This window comes from Salvelinus alpinus, chromosome 22 (assembly GCF_045679555.1).
Source record: "Salvelinus alpinus chromosome 22, SLU_Salpinus.1, whole genome shotgun sequence".
Classification (NCBI taxonomy): domain Eukaryota; kingdom Metazoa; phylum Chordata; class Actinopteri; order Salmoniformes; family Salmonidae; genus Salvelinus; species Salvelinus alpinus.
This window is the reverse complement of record NC_092107.1, coordinates 48,276,887-48,293,559: the sequence shown is the minus strand read 5'-3', so window position 1 is coordinate 48,293,559 and position 16,673 is coordinate 48,276,887. Positions and strand designations below refer to the sequence as shown.

The window sequence follows — 16,673 nt, the reverse complement described above, 5'->3', positions numbered from 1 at the left end:
GATAACTATTAGACATGACCAGCTCTTCCACACTGGTATCAGTCCCATAGATAACTATTAGACATGACCAGCTCTTCTACACTGGTATCAGTCCCATAGATAACTATTAGACATGACCAACTCTTCATACTGGTATCAGTCCCATAGATAACTATTAGACATGACCAACTCTTCTACACTGGTATCAGTCCCATAGATAACTATTAGACATGACCAACTCTTCATACTGGTATCAGTCCCATATAGATAAATATTAGACATGACCAGCTCTTCTACACTGGTATCAGTCCCATAGATAACTATTAGACATGACCAACTCTTCATACTGGTATCAGTCCCATAGATAACTATTAGACATGACCAGCTCTTCATACTGGTATCAGTCCCATAGATAACTATTAGACATGACCAGCTCTTCTACACTGGTATCAGTCCCATAGATAACTATTAGACATGACCAGCTCTTCTACACTGGTATCAGTCCCATAGATAACTATTAGACATGACCAGCTCTTCTACACTGGTATCAGTCCCATAGATAACTATTAGACATGACCAGCTCTTCACACTGGTATCAGTCCCATAGATAACTATTAGACATGACCAACTCTTCATACTGGTATCAGTCCCATAGATAACTATTAGACATGACCAGCTCTTCTACACTGGTATCAGTCCCATAGATAACTATTAGACATGACCAGCTCTTCTACACTGGTATCAGTCCCATAGATAACTATTAGACATGACCAGCTCTTCTCACTGGTATCAGTCCCATAGATAACTATTAGACATGACCAGCTCTTCTACACTGGTATCAGTCCCATAGATAACTATTAGACATGACCAGCTCTTCTACACTATTATCAGTCCCATAGATAACTATTAGACATGACCAGCTCTTCTACACTGGTATCAGTCCCATAGATAACTATTAGACATGACCAACTCTTCTACACTGGTATCAGTCCCATAGATAACTATTAGACATGACCAGCTCTTCTACACTATTATCAGTCCCATAGATAACTATTAGACATGACCAGCTCTTCATACTGGTATCAGTCCCATAGATAACTATTAGACATGACCAGCACTTCTACACTGGTATCAGTCCCATAGATAACTATTAGACATGACCAGCTCTTCTACACTGGTATCAGTCCCATAGATAACTATTAGACATGACCAGCTCTTCTACACTGGTATCAGTCCCATAGATAACTATTAGACATGACCAGCTCTTCTACACTGGTATCAGTCCCATAGATAACTATTAGACATGACCAGCTCTTCACACTGGTATCAGTCTCATAGATAACTATTAGACATGACCAGCTCTTCTACACTGGTATCAGTCCCATAGATAACTATTAGACATGACCAGCTCTTCACACTGGTATCAGTCTCATAGATAACTATTAGACATGACCAACTCTTCTACACTGGTATCAGTCCCATAGATAACTATTAAACATGACCAGCTCTTCACACTGGTATCAGTCCCATAGATAACTATTAGACATGACCAGCTCTTCACACTGGTATCAGTCCCATAGATAACTATTAGACATGACCAACTCTTCTACACTGGTATCTGTCCCATAGATAACTATTAGACATGACCAACTCTTCATACTGGTATCAGTCCCATAGATAACTATTAGACATGACCAACTCTTCTACACTGGTATCAGTCCCATAGATAACTATTAGACATGACCAACTCTTCATACTGGTATCAGTCCCATAGATAACTATTAGACATGACCAACTCTTCTACACTGGTATCAGTCCCATAGATAACTATTAGACATGACCAACTCTTCATACTGGTATCTGTCCCATAGATAACTATTAGACATGACCAACTCTTCATACTGGTATCAGTCCCATAGATAACTATTAGACATGACCAACTCTTCTACACTGGTATCAGTCCCATAGATAACTATTAGACATGACCAGCTCTTCATACTGGTATCATTCCCATAGATAACTATTAGACATGACCAGCTCTTCTACACTGGTATCAGTCCCATAGATAACTATTAGACATGACCAACTCTTCATACTGGTATCAGTCCCATAGATAACTATTAGACATGACCAACTCTTCTACACTGGTATCAGTCCCATAGATAACTATTAGACATGACCAACTCTTCTACACTGGTATCTGTCCCATAGATAACTATTAGACATGACCAACTCTTCATACTGGTATCAGTCCCATAGATAACTATTAGACATGACCAACTCTTCTACACTGGTATCAGTCCCATAGATAACTATTAGACATGACCACCTCTTCTACACTGGTATCAGTCCCACATAGATAACTATTAGACATGACCAGCTCTTCTACACTGGTATCAGTCCCATAGATAACTATTAGACATGACCAGCTCTTCACACTGGTATCAGTCCCATAGATAACTATTAGACATGCCCAGCTCTTCTACACTGGTATCAGTCCCATAGATAACTGTTAGACATGACCAACTCTTCTACACTGGTATCAGTCCCATAGATAACTATTAGACATGACCAGCTCTTCATACTGGTATCAGTCCCATTGATAACTATTAGACATGACCAGCTCTTCCATACTGGTATCAGTCCCATAGATAACTATTAGACATGACCAGCTCTTCTACACTGGTATCAGTCCCATAGATAACTATTAGACATGACCAGCTCTTCTACACTGGTATCAGTCCCATAGATAACTATTAGACATGACCAGCTCTTCATACTGGTATCAGTCCCATAGATAACTATTAGACATGACCAGCTCTTCTACACTGGTATCAGTCCCATAGATAACTATTAGACATGACCAGCTCTTCTACACTGGTATCAGTCCCATAGATAACTATTAGACATGACCAGCTCTTCCACACTGGTATCAGTCCCATAGATAACTATTAGACATGACCAGCTCTTCCATACTGGTATCAGTCCCATAGATAACTATTAGACATGACCAGCTCTTCACACTGGTATCAGTCCCATAGATAACTATTAGACATGACCAACTCTTCATACTGGTATCAGTCCCATAGATAACTATTAGACATGACCAGCTCTTCATACTGGTATCAGTCCCATAGATAACTATTAGACATGACCAACTCTTCATACTGGTATCAGTCCCATAGATAACTATTAGACATGACCAGCTCTTCTACACTGGTATCAGTCCCATAGATAACTATTAGACATGACCAGCTCTTCTACACTGATATCAGTCCCATAGATAACTATTAGACATGACCAACTCTTCATACTGGTATCAGTCCCATAGATAACTATTAGACATGACCAGCTCTTCTACACTGGTATCAGTCCCATAGATAACTATTAGACATGACCAGCTCTTCTACACTGGTATCAGTCCCATAGATAACTATTAGACATGACCAGCTCTTCATACTGGTATCAGTCCCATAGATAACTATTAGACATGACCAGCTCTTCACACTGGTATCAGTCCCATAGATAACTATTAGACATGACCAACTCTTCATACTGGTATCAGTCCCATAGATAACTATTAGACATGATATTCTGACAGTCTGCCAGTAGTGAGGAATTCTTCTTCAGGTCCACTGGGTGCACTTCACCGGTGATCTTGTATCGTTTCAGGTACAGTCAAGGGATATTGCTGCAGCCTCAGATGATAGATTCTCACAACCTGTAACGAAGGAAACAAAAAAAAGTGAAAGTAACATGTCCTGGTTTCAAGAGAAATTTATATTTCTCATAGATTTCCCTAAGAAAGCATGTCCCAATTTTCAGGAAAAAATTTGACATGTCACCTAGATATCACTCACAGGATGACTGAGGTGAACAACATAGAAGCTTATCAGGTTCCGATCACCTTACTATGCTTCTTCACCCGGTGATTGGCCCCCGATTGCTGAACAGTCAGTTCTTCATTCTCCAGGCTCCGCTTTGTCATCAAAAATGGACAAAAATGGATTTTCCCTGAACATTTACTCCTGACTTCGTTATGGATAAAACCTGATAAGGACCTTCCCATTTTGTCCCTAATGTGTCTGTCACATATTTTATTTATCATCACCCACTGTCCTGACGTCATGTCCCCCCTCTCGGGAGTTATTCCCCGTTAGAGAGTTGTAAACGTCTGCTTTTCTCAAATCTAACGTGCCCGGTATTAGCACATTGTCCATTGTAGTAACTAGAGTAACTATTCATGCCCAGCCTTCCTGTTCAACTATACCCATGTCCCATAGATCTTTAGTCGTGTCCATAGCTTCCTATTCAACTATACCCATGTCCCATAGATCTTTAGTCGTGTCCATAGCTTCCTATTCAACTATACCCATGTCCCATAGATCTTTAGTAGTGTCCATAGCTTCCTGTTTAACTATACCCATGTCCCATAGATCTTTAGTCGTGTCCATAGCTTCCTATTCAACTATACCCATGTCCCATAGATCTTTAGTCGTGTCCATAGCTTCCTATTCAACTATACCCATGTCCCATAGATCTTTAGTCGTGTCCATAGCTTCCTGTTTAACTATACCCATGTCCCATAGATCTTTAGTCGTGTCAATAGCTTCCTGTTTAACTATACCCATGTCCCATAGATCTTTAGTCGTGTCCATAGCTTCCTATTCAACTATACCCATGTCCCATAGATCTTTAGTCGTGTCCATAGCTTCCTGTTTAACTATACCCATGTCCCATAGATCTTTAGTCGTGTCAATAGCTTCCTGTTTAACTATACCCATGTCCCATAGATCTTTAGTCGTGTCCATAGCTTCCTGTTTAACTATACCCATGTCCCATAGATCTTTAGTAGTGTCCATAGCTTCCTGTTTAACTATACCCATGTCCCATAGATCTTTAGTCGTGTCAATAGCTTCCTGTTTAACTATACCCATGTCCCATAGATCTTTAGTCGTGTCCATAGCTTCCTGTTTAACTATACCCATGTCCCATAGATCTTTAGTAGTGTCCATAGCTTCCTGTTTAACTATACCCATGTCCCATAGATCTTTAGTAGTGTCCATAGCTTCCTGTTTAACTATACCCATGTCCCATAAATCTGTAATCACTACTTTAGTAGCGTCCAAGGTGGGGAAACACCTGTCAAGCACACTGGTACCATATCCAAAGTTCCACACTCCTTTTTCTTCGTAGTCCAAATAGCATGGTACTGAACTGTAGATTCCTGCATTAATCTTCATTGGACCAATATAAATTGATAATGGTTTGGTTTGTTTCATATCTGTCTCTCCACCCCCCACCCCCACTCCTGTTGCTCTCATCTTCTTGCCCGTGTACTGAGGACACATATGTTTTGCATAAGATATGGGCAATACAGGGACTTCAGCACCCGTATGTATCTACTAAAAAAATTCTACAGCAAAGTTGTTAACCATAATGTTCACGTATATTCCATCCGATTTCATATGTACACGAGCTGAGATGGGACGTAAGAGGGAGTCTGTTAGTTTACCTCCACAGCATCCAGCGAACTATACTGCTGAGCCGGAAAGAGCTTCTTACATTTCTGCACAACATTGTGTCGTTGGGGCTGTTGTCTTGTTTCCATTTTCCCTTAGATGGACCCTTCTTCTTCTGGCCACTTCTTATAAAATCACGTTATCTTTTCCAACATTCTCCTTGTCAGTGACCAGAAATCCTGCAATAATGACATACACCAGGTTTCTCTTTTACCGAACGAATAACGTTGTTGGTTTCACTCGGAACCTGCACTACTCTGATAATCACGTCTCGTAGATGCTTAAAAAGGTTTTTTGACCATTCAATCCAACTGTTTTGGAAATGCTGATTTATGTGATTACTATCTCTAGAGGTTTGGTCTTTACTTCCTTTCACAGCCTGTGTTCTGGTTGGTCTAAGACATCGTTTGTCACTGCTGTCAGTATCTGTTGACTCAAAGACAGGCAGTGCTGACCAGTTGCTTGAAACCTGATCTGCCTTGCACAACTCAGTGAGGATATATTGGGAGAACAAAGAGGCCACAGGTGGGGGGGTCACGTCGGACTTTTTCGCCCGCGTCTCCTGCTGCAATAGATGAATACCTCCTTTTAAGGTCTTATCTGTTCACCAAGAGCTTTCAAACTATCATTTCTCTCTGCAATGTCACTATATTAAATTCAAAAGTTGTATAATATATATATCTCTATATGTTTATATATTTATTTATCCCCAAAATATATATATATATATATTTATATAACCCCTTTTTAAGGACTCAAGCCTCTTCTAGAACACAAATTGTCTCTGTAGGGTCTAGCTAGACGACACCATTCTGTATACTTCTGGCCCTTCTTTGGACACTGTGTTAACTAACCTCCAGACGAGCTTCAACGCCATACAACTCTCCTTCCGGGGCCTCCAACTGCTCTTAAATGCAAGTAAAACTAAATGCATGCTCTTCAAACGATCGCTGCCCACACCTGCCCGCCCGTCCAGCATCACTACTCTGGACGGTTCTGACTTAGAATATGTGGACAACTACAAATACCTAGGTGTCTGGCTAGACTAAACTCTCCTTCCAGACTCACATTAAGCATCTCCAATCCAAAATTAAATCTAGAATCGGCTTCCTATTTCGCAACAAAGCATCCTTCTGTCATGCTGCCAAACATACCCTCGTAAAACTGACTATCCTACCGATCCTCGACTTCGGCGATGTCATTTACAAAATAGCCTCCAACACTCTACTTAGCCAATTGGATGCAGTCTATCACAGTGCCATCCGTTTTGTCACCAAAGCCCCATATACTACCCACCACTGCGACCTGTATGCTCTCATTGGATGGCCCTCGCTTCATATTCGTCGCCAAACCCACTGGCTCCAGGTCATCTATAAGTCTTTGCTAGGTAAAGCCCCGCCTTATCTCAGCTCACTGGTCACCATAGCAGCACCCACCCGTAGCACGCACTCCAGCAGGTATATTTCACTGGTCACCCCCAAAGCCAATTCCTCCTTTGGCCGCCTTTCCTTCCAGTTCTCTGCTGCCAATGACTGGAACGAAATGCAAAACTCACTGAAGCTGGAGACTCATATCTCCCTCACTAGCTTTAAGCACCAGCTGTCAGAGCAGCTCACAGATCACTGCACCTGTACATAGCCCATCTGTAAATAGCCCATCCAACTACCTCATCCCCATACTGTTATTTATTTTATTTATTTTGCTCCTTTGCACCCCAGTAGCTCTACTTGCACACTCATCTTCTGCACATTTATCACGCCAGTGTTTAATTGCTATATTGTAATTATTTATCCACTATGGACTATTCATTGCCTTACCTCCCTTATCCTACCTCATTTGCACACACTGTATATAGACTTTTTTCTATTGTATTATTGACTGTATGTTTGTTTATTCCATGTGTAACTCTGTGTTGTTGTTTGTGTCGCACTGCTTTGCTTTATCTTGGCCAGGTTGCAGTTGTAAATGAGAACTTGTTCTCAACTGGCCTACCTGGTTACATAAAGGTGAAATAAAATAAATAAATAATAATAATAATGAGGCAGTGCCATGACTGAACCAGTGAGAGGAACCAATTAAGTTCCTGCCTAGCAACAGAGATGTATTGGCTTTTCTAGGTACAAGGAGTTGACTCAGCATAGGAGGAAGGTATAAATATATTTGCTTGTGTGAAAATGTCTTTGTCTTTGCAGCTGTTTGACCAAGTGGGTGAATATCCTTGGTTTGAGTTTTTACTAGTTGTCTGTGAGTTTACTCTGTTTGTCAGAACTTAACAAAATAAACCAAAAGTTGAACAGGTTGTGAACTCTGTAAATACATGTATTAACGTAAATTAAAGTAAGCAAATGACGGGGATTGAAAGTACATTTATTACTGGTGACATATGTAATGGGGAATTTATATTAAAAAAATAAAAGGGCAAAGAATTCACACAATGAAACAATGAAGAAGAATTGACGGCAGACGGCTGAGCCATTCTAGACAGAGGCTTGCCTTATATCTTCGCCACACACCCTTCTTCTTCTTGTCTTAACATTTTAAATTATACTCGAGACACATTATCGTCACACATATTTTAAATGTTTTTCACTGACAGCCGCAACTCAATAATCCGCTAGGCCTATTGCCACTGGAACCGCTATCATGTGCTCTGTTTAGAATGGTGTTTTCCCAGGTGTGATGTTTTAGAATGGTGTTTTCCCCAGGTGCTCTGTTTAGCATGGTGTTTTCCCAGGTGTGATGTTTTAGAATGGTGTTTTCCCAGGTGCTCTGTTTCAGAATGGTGTTTTCCCAGGTGCTCTGTTTAGAATGGTGTTTTCCCAGGTGCTCTGTTTAGAATGGTGTTTTCCCCAGGTGCTCTGTTTTAGAATGGTGTTTTCCCAGGTGCTCTGTTTAGAATGGTGTTTTCCCATGTGATCTGTTTAGAATGGTGTTTTCCCATGTGATCTGTTTAGAATGGTGTTTTCCCAGGTGCTCTGTTTAGAATGGTGTTTTCCCAGGTGCTCTGTTTAGAATGGTGTTTTCCCCAGGTGCTCTGTTTAGAATGGTGTTTTCCCAGGTGCTCTGTTTAGCATGGTGTTTTCCCAGGTGCTCTGTTTAGAATGGTGTTTTCCCAGGTGCTCTGTTTAGCATGGTGTTTTCCCCAGGTGCTCTGTTTAGAATGGTGTTTTCCCATGTGATCTGTTTAGAATGGTGTTTTCCCATGTGCTCTGTTTAGCATGGTGTTTTCCCAGGTGCTCTGTTTAGAATGGTGTTTTCCCAGGTGCTCTGTTTAGAATGGTGTTTTCCCCAGGTGCTCTGTTTAGAATGGTGTTTTCCCAGGTGCTCTGTTTAGAATGGTGTTTTCCCGTGAATTGCATTTTGGCAAATGTTTAAAAATGATATTTTATTGGCTGCTTTATGAGTTGCATGTTCTGTTAAGATGCGTAACTATATATCTGTGAATACTGTCATTCTGAGCACAGTGGATGGATGCCCTAATAGGTGATGCATCCAATGCAGAGGGGTCCGGTACATTTAAATCAGTTTAAATCACGTTGTCTGGCGTCAGATTTTCCTAACGGTAACCCTGGCACACACACACATAAACACACACACATGGATTTTACCTCCTAGTCTTGAACATAGTATTTCACGCCATACTCAGACGTTATGCGTATTGTAGGTCGGATAGTCTGTTTGTTGCCTATGTTTTATGACATTATTTTTATTTAAAATTAAAATTATTTCACCTTTATTTAACCAGGTAGGCTAGTTGAGAACAAGTTCTCATTTTCAACTGCGACCTGGCCAAGATAAAGCAAAGCAGTGTGACAAAACAACACAGAGTTAAAGATGGGATAAACAAACATACCGTCAATAACACAATAGAAAAATCTGTATACAGTGTGTGCAAATGAGGTAAGGAGGTAAGGCAATAAATAAGCCATAGTGGCGAAGTAATTACAATTTAGCAAATTAACACTGGAGTGATATATGTGCAGATGAGGATGTGCAAGTAGAAATACTGGTGTGCAAAAGAGCAGAAAAACAAAAACAAATATGGGGATGAGGTAGGTAGTTGGTTGGATGGGCTATTTACAGATGGGCTATTTACAGATGGGCTATTTACAGATGGGCTATTTACAGATGGGCTATTTACAGATGGGCTATTTACAGATGGGCTGTGTACAGCTGCAGCGATCGGTAAGTGTGGGAGATATAAGTCTCCAACTTCAGTGATTTTTGCAGTTGGTTTTGTAATGATAATGTATGTGTCAATGTGTTTACAGGGGCAGTCTGGGCAGAAGGGAGAGCCAGGAGAGGGTTTACCTGAGGTATGCACTGCATTGTGTATTTCTGGCTCTTAATGCCCATGGAGGTGACGGTCTCTGTCTGTCTCTCAGAGGGGGAACTGAGGGAGTGCCTGTCTCTCAGAGGGGGAACTGAGGGAGTGTCTGTCTCTCAGGGAGGGAACTGAGGGAGTGTCTGTCTCTCAGGGAGGGAACTGAGGGAGTGTCTGTCTCTCAGGGAGGGAACTGAGGGAGTGTCTGTCTCTCAGGGAGGGAACTGAGGGAGTGTCTGTCTCTCAGGGAGGGAACTGAGGGAGTGTCTGTCTCTCAGGGAGGGAACTGAGGGAGTGCCTGTCTCTCAGAGGGGGAACTGAGGGAGTGTCTGTCTCTCAGGGAGGGAACTGAGGGAGTGTCTGTCTCTCAGGGAGGGAACTGAGGGAGTGTCTGTCTCTCAGGGAGGGAACTGAGGGAGTGCCTGTCTCTCAGAGGGGGAACTGAGGGAGTGTCTGTCTCTCAGGGAGGGAACTGAGGGAGTGTCTGTCTCTCAGGGAGGGAACTGAGGGAGTGTCTGTCTCTCAGGGGGGGAACTGAGGGAGTGTCTGTCTTTGTCTGTCTCTCAGGGGGGGAACTGAGGGAGTGTCTGTCTCTCAGGGAGGGAACTGAGGGAGTGTCTGTCTCTCAGGGGGGGAACTGAGGGAGTGTCTGTCTCTGTCTGTCTCTCAGGGGGGCGCTGAAGGAGTGCAGCAGCTGAGGGAAGCTCTCAAGATCCTGGCAGAGAGAGTTTTGATTCTGGAACACATGATTGGCATCCACGGTAAAGAGGGAGGGGTTTTTGATTCTGGAAGACATGATTGGCATCTACGGTAAAGAGGGAGGGGTTTTTGATTCTGGAAGACATGATTTGCATAATAGTATTGATTGGGTCAAGGCGATAGGGTGAGACTCTAATTTTTATTTTCATGGTTTCTACCATTGTCCTTTTCTGTATGCAGAGAGTCCAGTGGAGTCGGGCTCTGGACTGGAGAACCTACCAGACTCCTTCTCATTTCCTGCCACCAGGACCAGGAAGGCCGAGTCCACCATCAAGACAGGACGACTTCAGCCTCTCCAACTCTCCTCCAATCCTCAGGGAAACAATCTCCCTATAGAAGTGGTCAGACAGAGACGAGGTCTTTTTTAAGACACCAATGAAAGTTTTTTAAATATTTTTTAGAGGGTAAATCAGCTTTAATCTTGCAGATAGATTTCACCTTCCATCAATGTAATTGTCTGCATCATTTCCAAAGCCCCATATATTGTTTAAATATATATATATATATATACAGTATATGTGCATTCGGAAAGTATTCAGACCACTTTACTTTTTCCACGTTTTGTTACGTTACAGCCTTATTCTAAAATTGATGAAATTGTTTTTTTGTCCTCATTAATCTACACACAATATCTCATAATGACAAAGCGAAAACAGGTTTAAAAAATGTTTGCAGATTTATTACAAATAAAAAACATCACATCACATTTACATAAGTATTCAGACCCTTTAATCAGTACTTTGTTGAAGCACCTTTGGCAGCGATTACAGCCTCGAGTCTTCTTGGGTATGACGCTACAAGCTTGGCACACCTGTATTTGGGGAATTTCTCCCATTCCTCTCTGCAGATCCTCTCAAGCTCTGTCAGGCTGGATGGGGAGCATTGCTGCACAGCTATTTTCAGGTCTCTCCAGAGATGTTAGATCGGGCTCAAGTCCAGGGCTCTGGCTGGGCCATTCAAGGATATTCAGTCTTGTCCCGAAGCCAGGTTTGCCTAGTTCGGTTCCCAACGTGAAGCATGGAGGAGGAGGTGTGATGGTGTGGGGGTGCTTTCCTGGTTACACTGTTAGTGATTTATTTAGAATTCAAGACACACTTAACCAGCATGGCTACCACAGCATTCTGCAGCGATACGCCATCCCATCTGGTTTGCGCTTAGTGGGACTATCATTTGTTTTTCAACAGGAGAATGACCCAACACACCTCCAGGCTGTGTAAGGGCTATTTGACCAAGAAGGGGAGTGATGGAGTGCTGCATCTGATGACCTGGCCCCCACAATCACCTGATCTCAACCCAATTGAGATGGTTTGGGATGAGATGGATCGCAGAGTGAAGGAAAAGCAGCCAACAAATGCTCAGCATATGTGGGAACTCCTTCAAAACTGTAGGAAAAGCATTACAGGTGAAGCTGGTTGAGAGAATGCCAAGAGTGTGCAAAGCTGTCATCAAGGCAAAGGGCGCCTTCTTTGAAGAATCTAAAATATATTTTGATTTCTTTAACACTTTTTTTGGTTTCTACATGACTCCATGTGTGTTTCTTCATAGTTTTGATGTCTTCACTATTATTCTCAATGTAGAAAATAGTAAAAAATAAAGAAAAACCCATGAATGAGTAGGTGTGTCCAAACTTTTGATAGGTACCGTATATATATATTTTGAAGTATATTTTCCTTTATTATTTTCCCCTAACCTTCCTACCTCTCCCCTAATTGGAGTAAACTAATGGACAACAACATGTAAGCTTCTACTTCCAGCTTATACATATTATATACAATTTACAAACATACTATAAACATTTTACGGACACAAAGTATTTTACAATAGGAATCTTTTGTTTGTTTATTATCCCATGCTTCATCTACCCTCGACCTCTCCCATCTAGCTCTGAAGACCATCCAGTCCCATGCTTCATCTTCCCTCGACCTCTCCCATCTAGCTCTGAAGACCGTCCAGTCCCATGCTTCATCTACCCTCGGCCTCTCCCATCTAGCTCTGAAGACCATCCAGTCCCATGCTTCATCTACCCTCGACCTCTCCCATCTAGCTCTGAAGACCATCCAGTCCCATGCTTCATCTACCCTCGACATCTCCCATCTAGCTCTGAAGACCATCCAGTTTGATTTCTATTTGCCATATATTTTTAACTGTGCTGTTTCACAAATGTTCTGAACCAACAGTATATACATTTTATGGACACAGTGTATTTTACATTAGTTATCTTGTTGTTTTTAGACCCATCCTTCAGCTCCACTCAACCCCTCCCATCTATATCTTAACACCATCCATTTTTTTAAATATAATTTGCCTGTGCTGTGATGTTTCACAAAAGTTCTGAACCTTTGTATTCTCATAGTTTCTACAGATTGTAAATTAAAGATAAAAAATGTTGCTAAAAGTGTTATTATATTATTGATTGAAGACTATGACTTTTCGAATCACCCAGCAGTGTTATTTGCAGAGTTGGCTCCAGGTAAATGTTGCAATTCTTCAGCCATTTCTGGACCTGCGACCAAAAACAAGCTACAGCGTATTCAGAAAGCGGAAAGTATTCTGACATTTTACACATTTTGTTACGTTTACAGCCTTTTTCTAAAATGTATTATATGTATATTTGTATGTATTAAATGTTTTTCCTAATCAATCTACACACAATACCCCATAATGACAAAGTGAAAACAGGTTTTTATAAATGTTTTGCTAACCTGGCACTATTCCTACGGTGAAGCACGGTGGTGGCAGCATCATGCTGTGGGGATGCTTTTCAGCGGCAGGGACTGGGAGACTAGTCAGGATCGAAGGAAAGATGAACGGAGTGAAGTACAGAGATTATTGATCGAGACTGAAGTCTTTAGTGAGACGTCTAATGCATTAATATTTATTCATTCTGCCCTCCGAATTCATATTCATTATATAAATAGGTCTCTTTAATTTTGTCTTGGTTGCCCTTCCAAATAAAATGGAATATTTTTTGCTCATATAATTTAAAAAAAACAGGTCGCTAGGTGTAAGGAAGGCCATAAGGGGATATGACTAAAGAGTTCATCATTGTGATTTTTTTCACAAATAGACAGTTATTTTCCTTTCCATAGTGAGCAAGATCTTATCTATTTTTGCTAACTTTATATAAAAATGTATTGTGAGATAATTTCTTTCGGGATATGAATACTGAGTATGTCCACATCACCGTCAGACCATTTTATTGGTAAACTACATGGTAATGTAAAATTTGTATTTTTTTCCCGATCCAATACGTAATATAATACACATGATAATTTGGTTATAATCCAGAGAGGTTATACAACGTATCTAGATCCTCTATGAGGCTGTGAATGGATCCTAATTGTGGATTTAATAGAAAACATGAATCATCAGTTTACAACGACACCTTTGTTTTTAAGCCCTGGATTTCTAATCCCTTAATATTATTGTTGGATCTGATTTTAACAGCTAACATTTCAATGGCCATAATAAATATATATGCCGATAGCGGACAACCTTGTTTTACTCCTCTTGACAGTTTAATACTTTCTGAGATGTAGCCATTATTTACTATTTTACACCTAGGATTATTATACGTAACTTTAAGCCATTGTATAAAAGATTCTCCAAAATGTAAATATTCCAGGCATTTATATATACAGTACATTCCAGCCGTACTTTATCAAAAGCCTTTTCAAAGTCAGCTATGAATACCATGCCTGGTTTCCCAAATTTTTCATAGTGTTCTGTTGTTTCCGGTACTTATCTTATCTCCAATGTATCGTCCATGTAAAAAAAACCTGTCTGATTAGGTTGAATAATATCCGACAATAGTTTTTAAATTCTATGCGCTATGCACTATGCTAGAATTTTTGCATCACAACACTGAAGTGTCAAATTTTTTAAATGGACTGGATCTTTATATTTACCACTTGGCTCCTGTTTCAGTAATAATGAAATCAGACCTTGTTGAGTATCTGATAATCTACCATTTTTATAGGAGTGGTTAAAAACTGCTAATAATGTTCCACTGAATACGTTTTAAAAAGTTTGGTATCCTTCCACTGGTATGCCATCCAGCCCTGGAGTTTTCACGGATTTAAAGGCTTTAATTGCATCAAGAAGTTCCTCCTCTGTAATTTTACCTTCACATGAGTCTTTCTGTACGGCTGTTAATTTTACAATATTAATAGAGGAAAAAATCCATACAATTAACTTGAGTTACTGGAGATGGAGGAGCCTGAAATGAAAACACATGCTTAAAATACTTTGCTAGCTCTAACAAAATATTGTTTGGTGAATCATGGGTGACTCCGTCATTTGTAACAAGTTTCAGTAAATTATTTTTGGTATAATTTCTGTTGAAGATTAAAAAATAATTTGGTGCATTTTCCCCCATATTCCATCCATTTCGCTTTATTTTTATAATATATTACACTGGATCTTTCTTGAATAAGTTCCTCCATTTCTTTTTGTTTTTCCTCTAACTTCTTCTGCGCCCATATGTGTGTGTGTGTGTGTGTATGATGTGTGTGTACGCGTGTCTGTGCCCATGCGTGCGTCCATTCGTGTGTGTGTCTGAGAAGGCAGAGGTCAGGTTGGAAATGGAAAAGTATACTATCAAAAAGCCTGCAGAAAGTTATCCTTTACATATTCCATGACTGGATGAGCAATTTTTACAAATATGTGGCTGTGGCTGGGTTCTGATCGGCTGAGGCTGGGTTCTGATCTGATCTGTTCTGCTCTGTTTTTATTCGTTTTTTTATTTAAAAAAAATATATATTTTGAAGGAAGTCCGGCTGTGGATGTGGAATTTTTACAAATATACTACTACTGTATTCTTTCTTCTGGGCACAATTTGAACACATTAAATCAACATGTATTCATACTGCCGTGGGTTTTACATCTGTGGAACACAATCGTTCAATTCATTGCTTAACATTAACACATGGGGTGCTGAGCACTCTAGTTAATTTCCTTTATGTAATTAATGTTTTATCTAATTAATGTCTATACCTCCCCTTCCTCTATTTAAAAACATCTGAGAATGAACCACACAGCCTGATGTCATGCTGTGGTCAGTCTGAATGTACCATACCATACAGCCTGATGGTCAGTCTGAATGTACCATACAGCCTGATGTCATGCTGTGGTCAGTCTGAATGTACCACACAGCCTGATGGTCAGTCTGAATGTACCACACAGCCTGATGGTCAGTATGAATGTACCACACAGCCTGATGGTCAGTCTGAATGTACCACACAGCCTGATGGTCAGTCTGAATGTACCACACAGCCTGATGGTCAGTATGAATGTACCACACAGCCTGATGGTCAGTATGAATGAACCACACAGCCTGATGTCAGTATGAATGAACCATACAGCCTGATGTCAGTATGAATTAACCACACAGCCTGATGTCGGTATGAATGACTCCCTTCCTTCCCTACTGTGATAAACACACACACTGCCTGTCTGCCTGTCTGTCTGTCCGCCTGTCTGTCTGTCCGCCTGTCTGTCTGTCCGCCTGCCCGTCTGTCTGCCTGTTTGTCTGTCCGCCTGTCTGCCTGTTTGTCTGTCCGCCTGTCTGCCTGTTTGTCTGTCCGCCTGTCTGTCTGCCTGTTTGTCTGTCCGCCTGTCTGCCTGTTTGTCTGTCTGCCTGTCTGCCTGTTTGTCTGTCCGCCTGTTTGTCTGTCCGCCTGTCTGCCTGTTTGTCTGTCCGCCTGTCTGCCTGTCTGTCTGTCTGCCTGTTTGTCTGTCCGCCTGTCTGCCTGTCTGTCTGTCCGCCTGTCTGTCTGTCCACCTGTCTGTCTGTCCGCCTGTCCGCCTGTCTGCCTTTTTGCTTTCAGTCTGTAAAACTCTCAGAGCTGTGGTTTGACTTCTCTGAGAGCTGAAACCAGACTATGCTCTGTGCTGTTCTGCAGGTTTTTGGATAACCTTCCTGCTTACCTCATGTTGACCTGTCAGAGCCACTCTCCCTCCTCTGCCCTGTTAAAGATGAGGTGAAACATGACTGCCAAGCAGCGCCGCTAAAAATAACTGGAATGAAATGGATAGCATCTGGTGCACACAAAGAAAATAAGTAAAAAGTGGAACAATTATATTTTGGC

At 41.1% G+C, this 16,673-nt stretch overlaps 1 protein-coding gene across 4 annotated transcripts in view; it reads left to right on the top strand.

Moving 5' to 3' along the window:
• Positions 1 to 12,972, top strand: part of LOC139549578 (collagen alpha-1(XXVI) chain-like) — a 126,290-nt gene extending 113,318 nt beyond the window's left edge. For 2 of the 4 annotated variants that reach the window (XM_071360217.1, XM_071360214.1), the window contains exons 12-14: positions 9,773 to 9,817; positions 10,496 to 10,586; positions 10,765 to 11,294. In XM_071360217.1, the coding sequence (XP_071216318.1) occupies positions 9,773 to 9,817; positions 10,496 to 10,586; positions 10,765 to 10,952 (324 nt within the window). In that variant the 3' untranslated portion in view covers positions 10,953 to 11,294. Of the gene's footprint in view, positions 1 to 9,772; positions 9,818 to 10,495; positions 10,587 to 10,764; positions 11,295 to 12,466 lie in introns of those variants that run through there. The other 2 variants (XM_071360216.1, XM_071360218.1) reach the window with 2 other exon arrangements.
• The last annotated feature ends 3,701 nt before the right edge of the window (positions 12,973 to 16,673 follow it).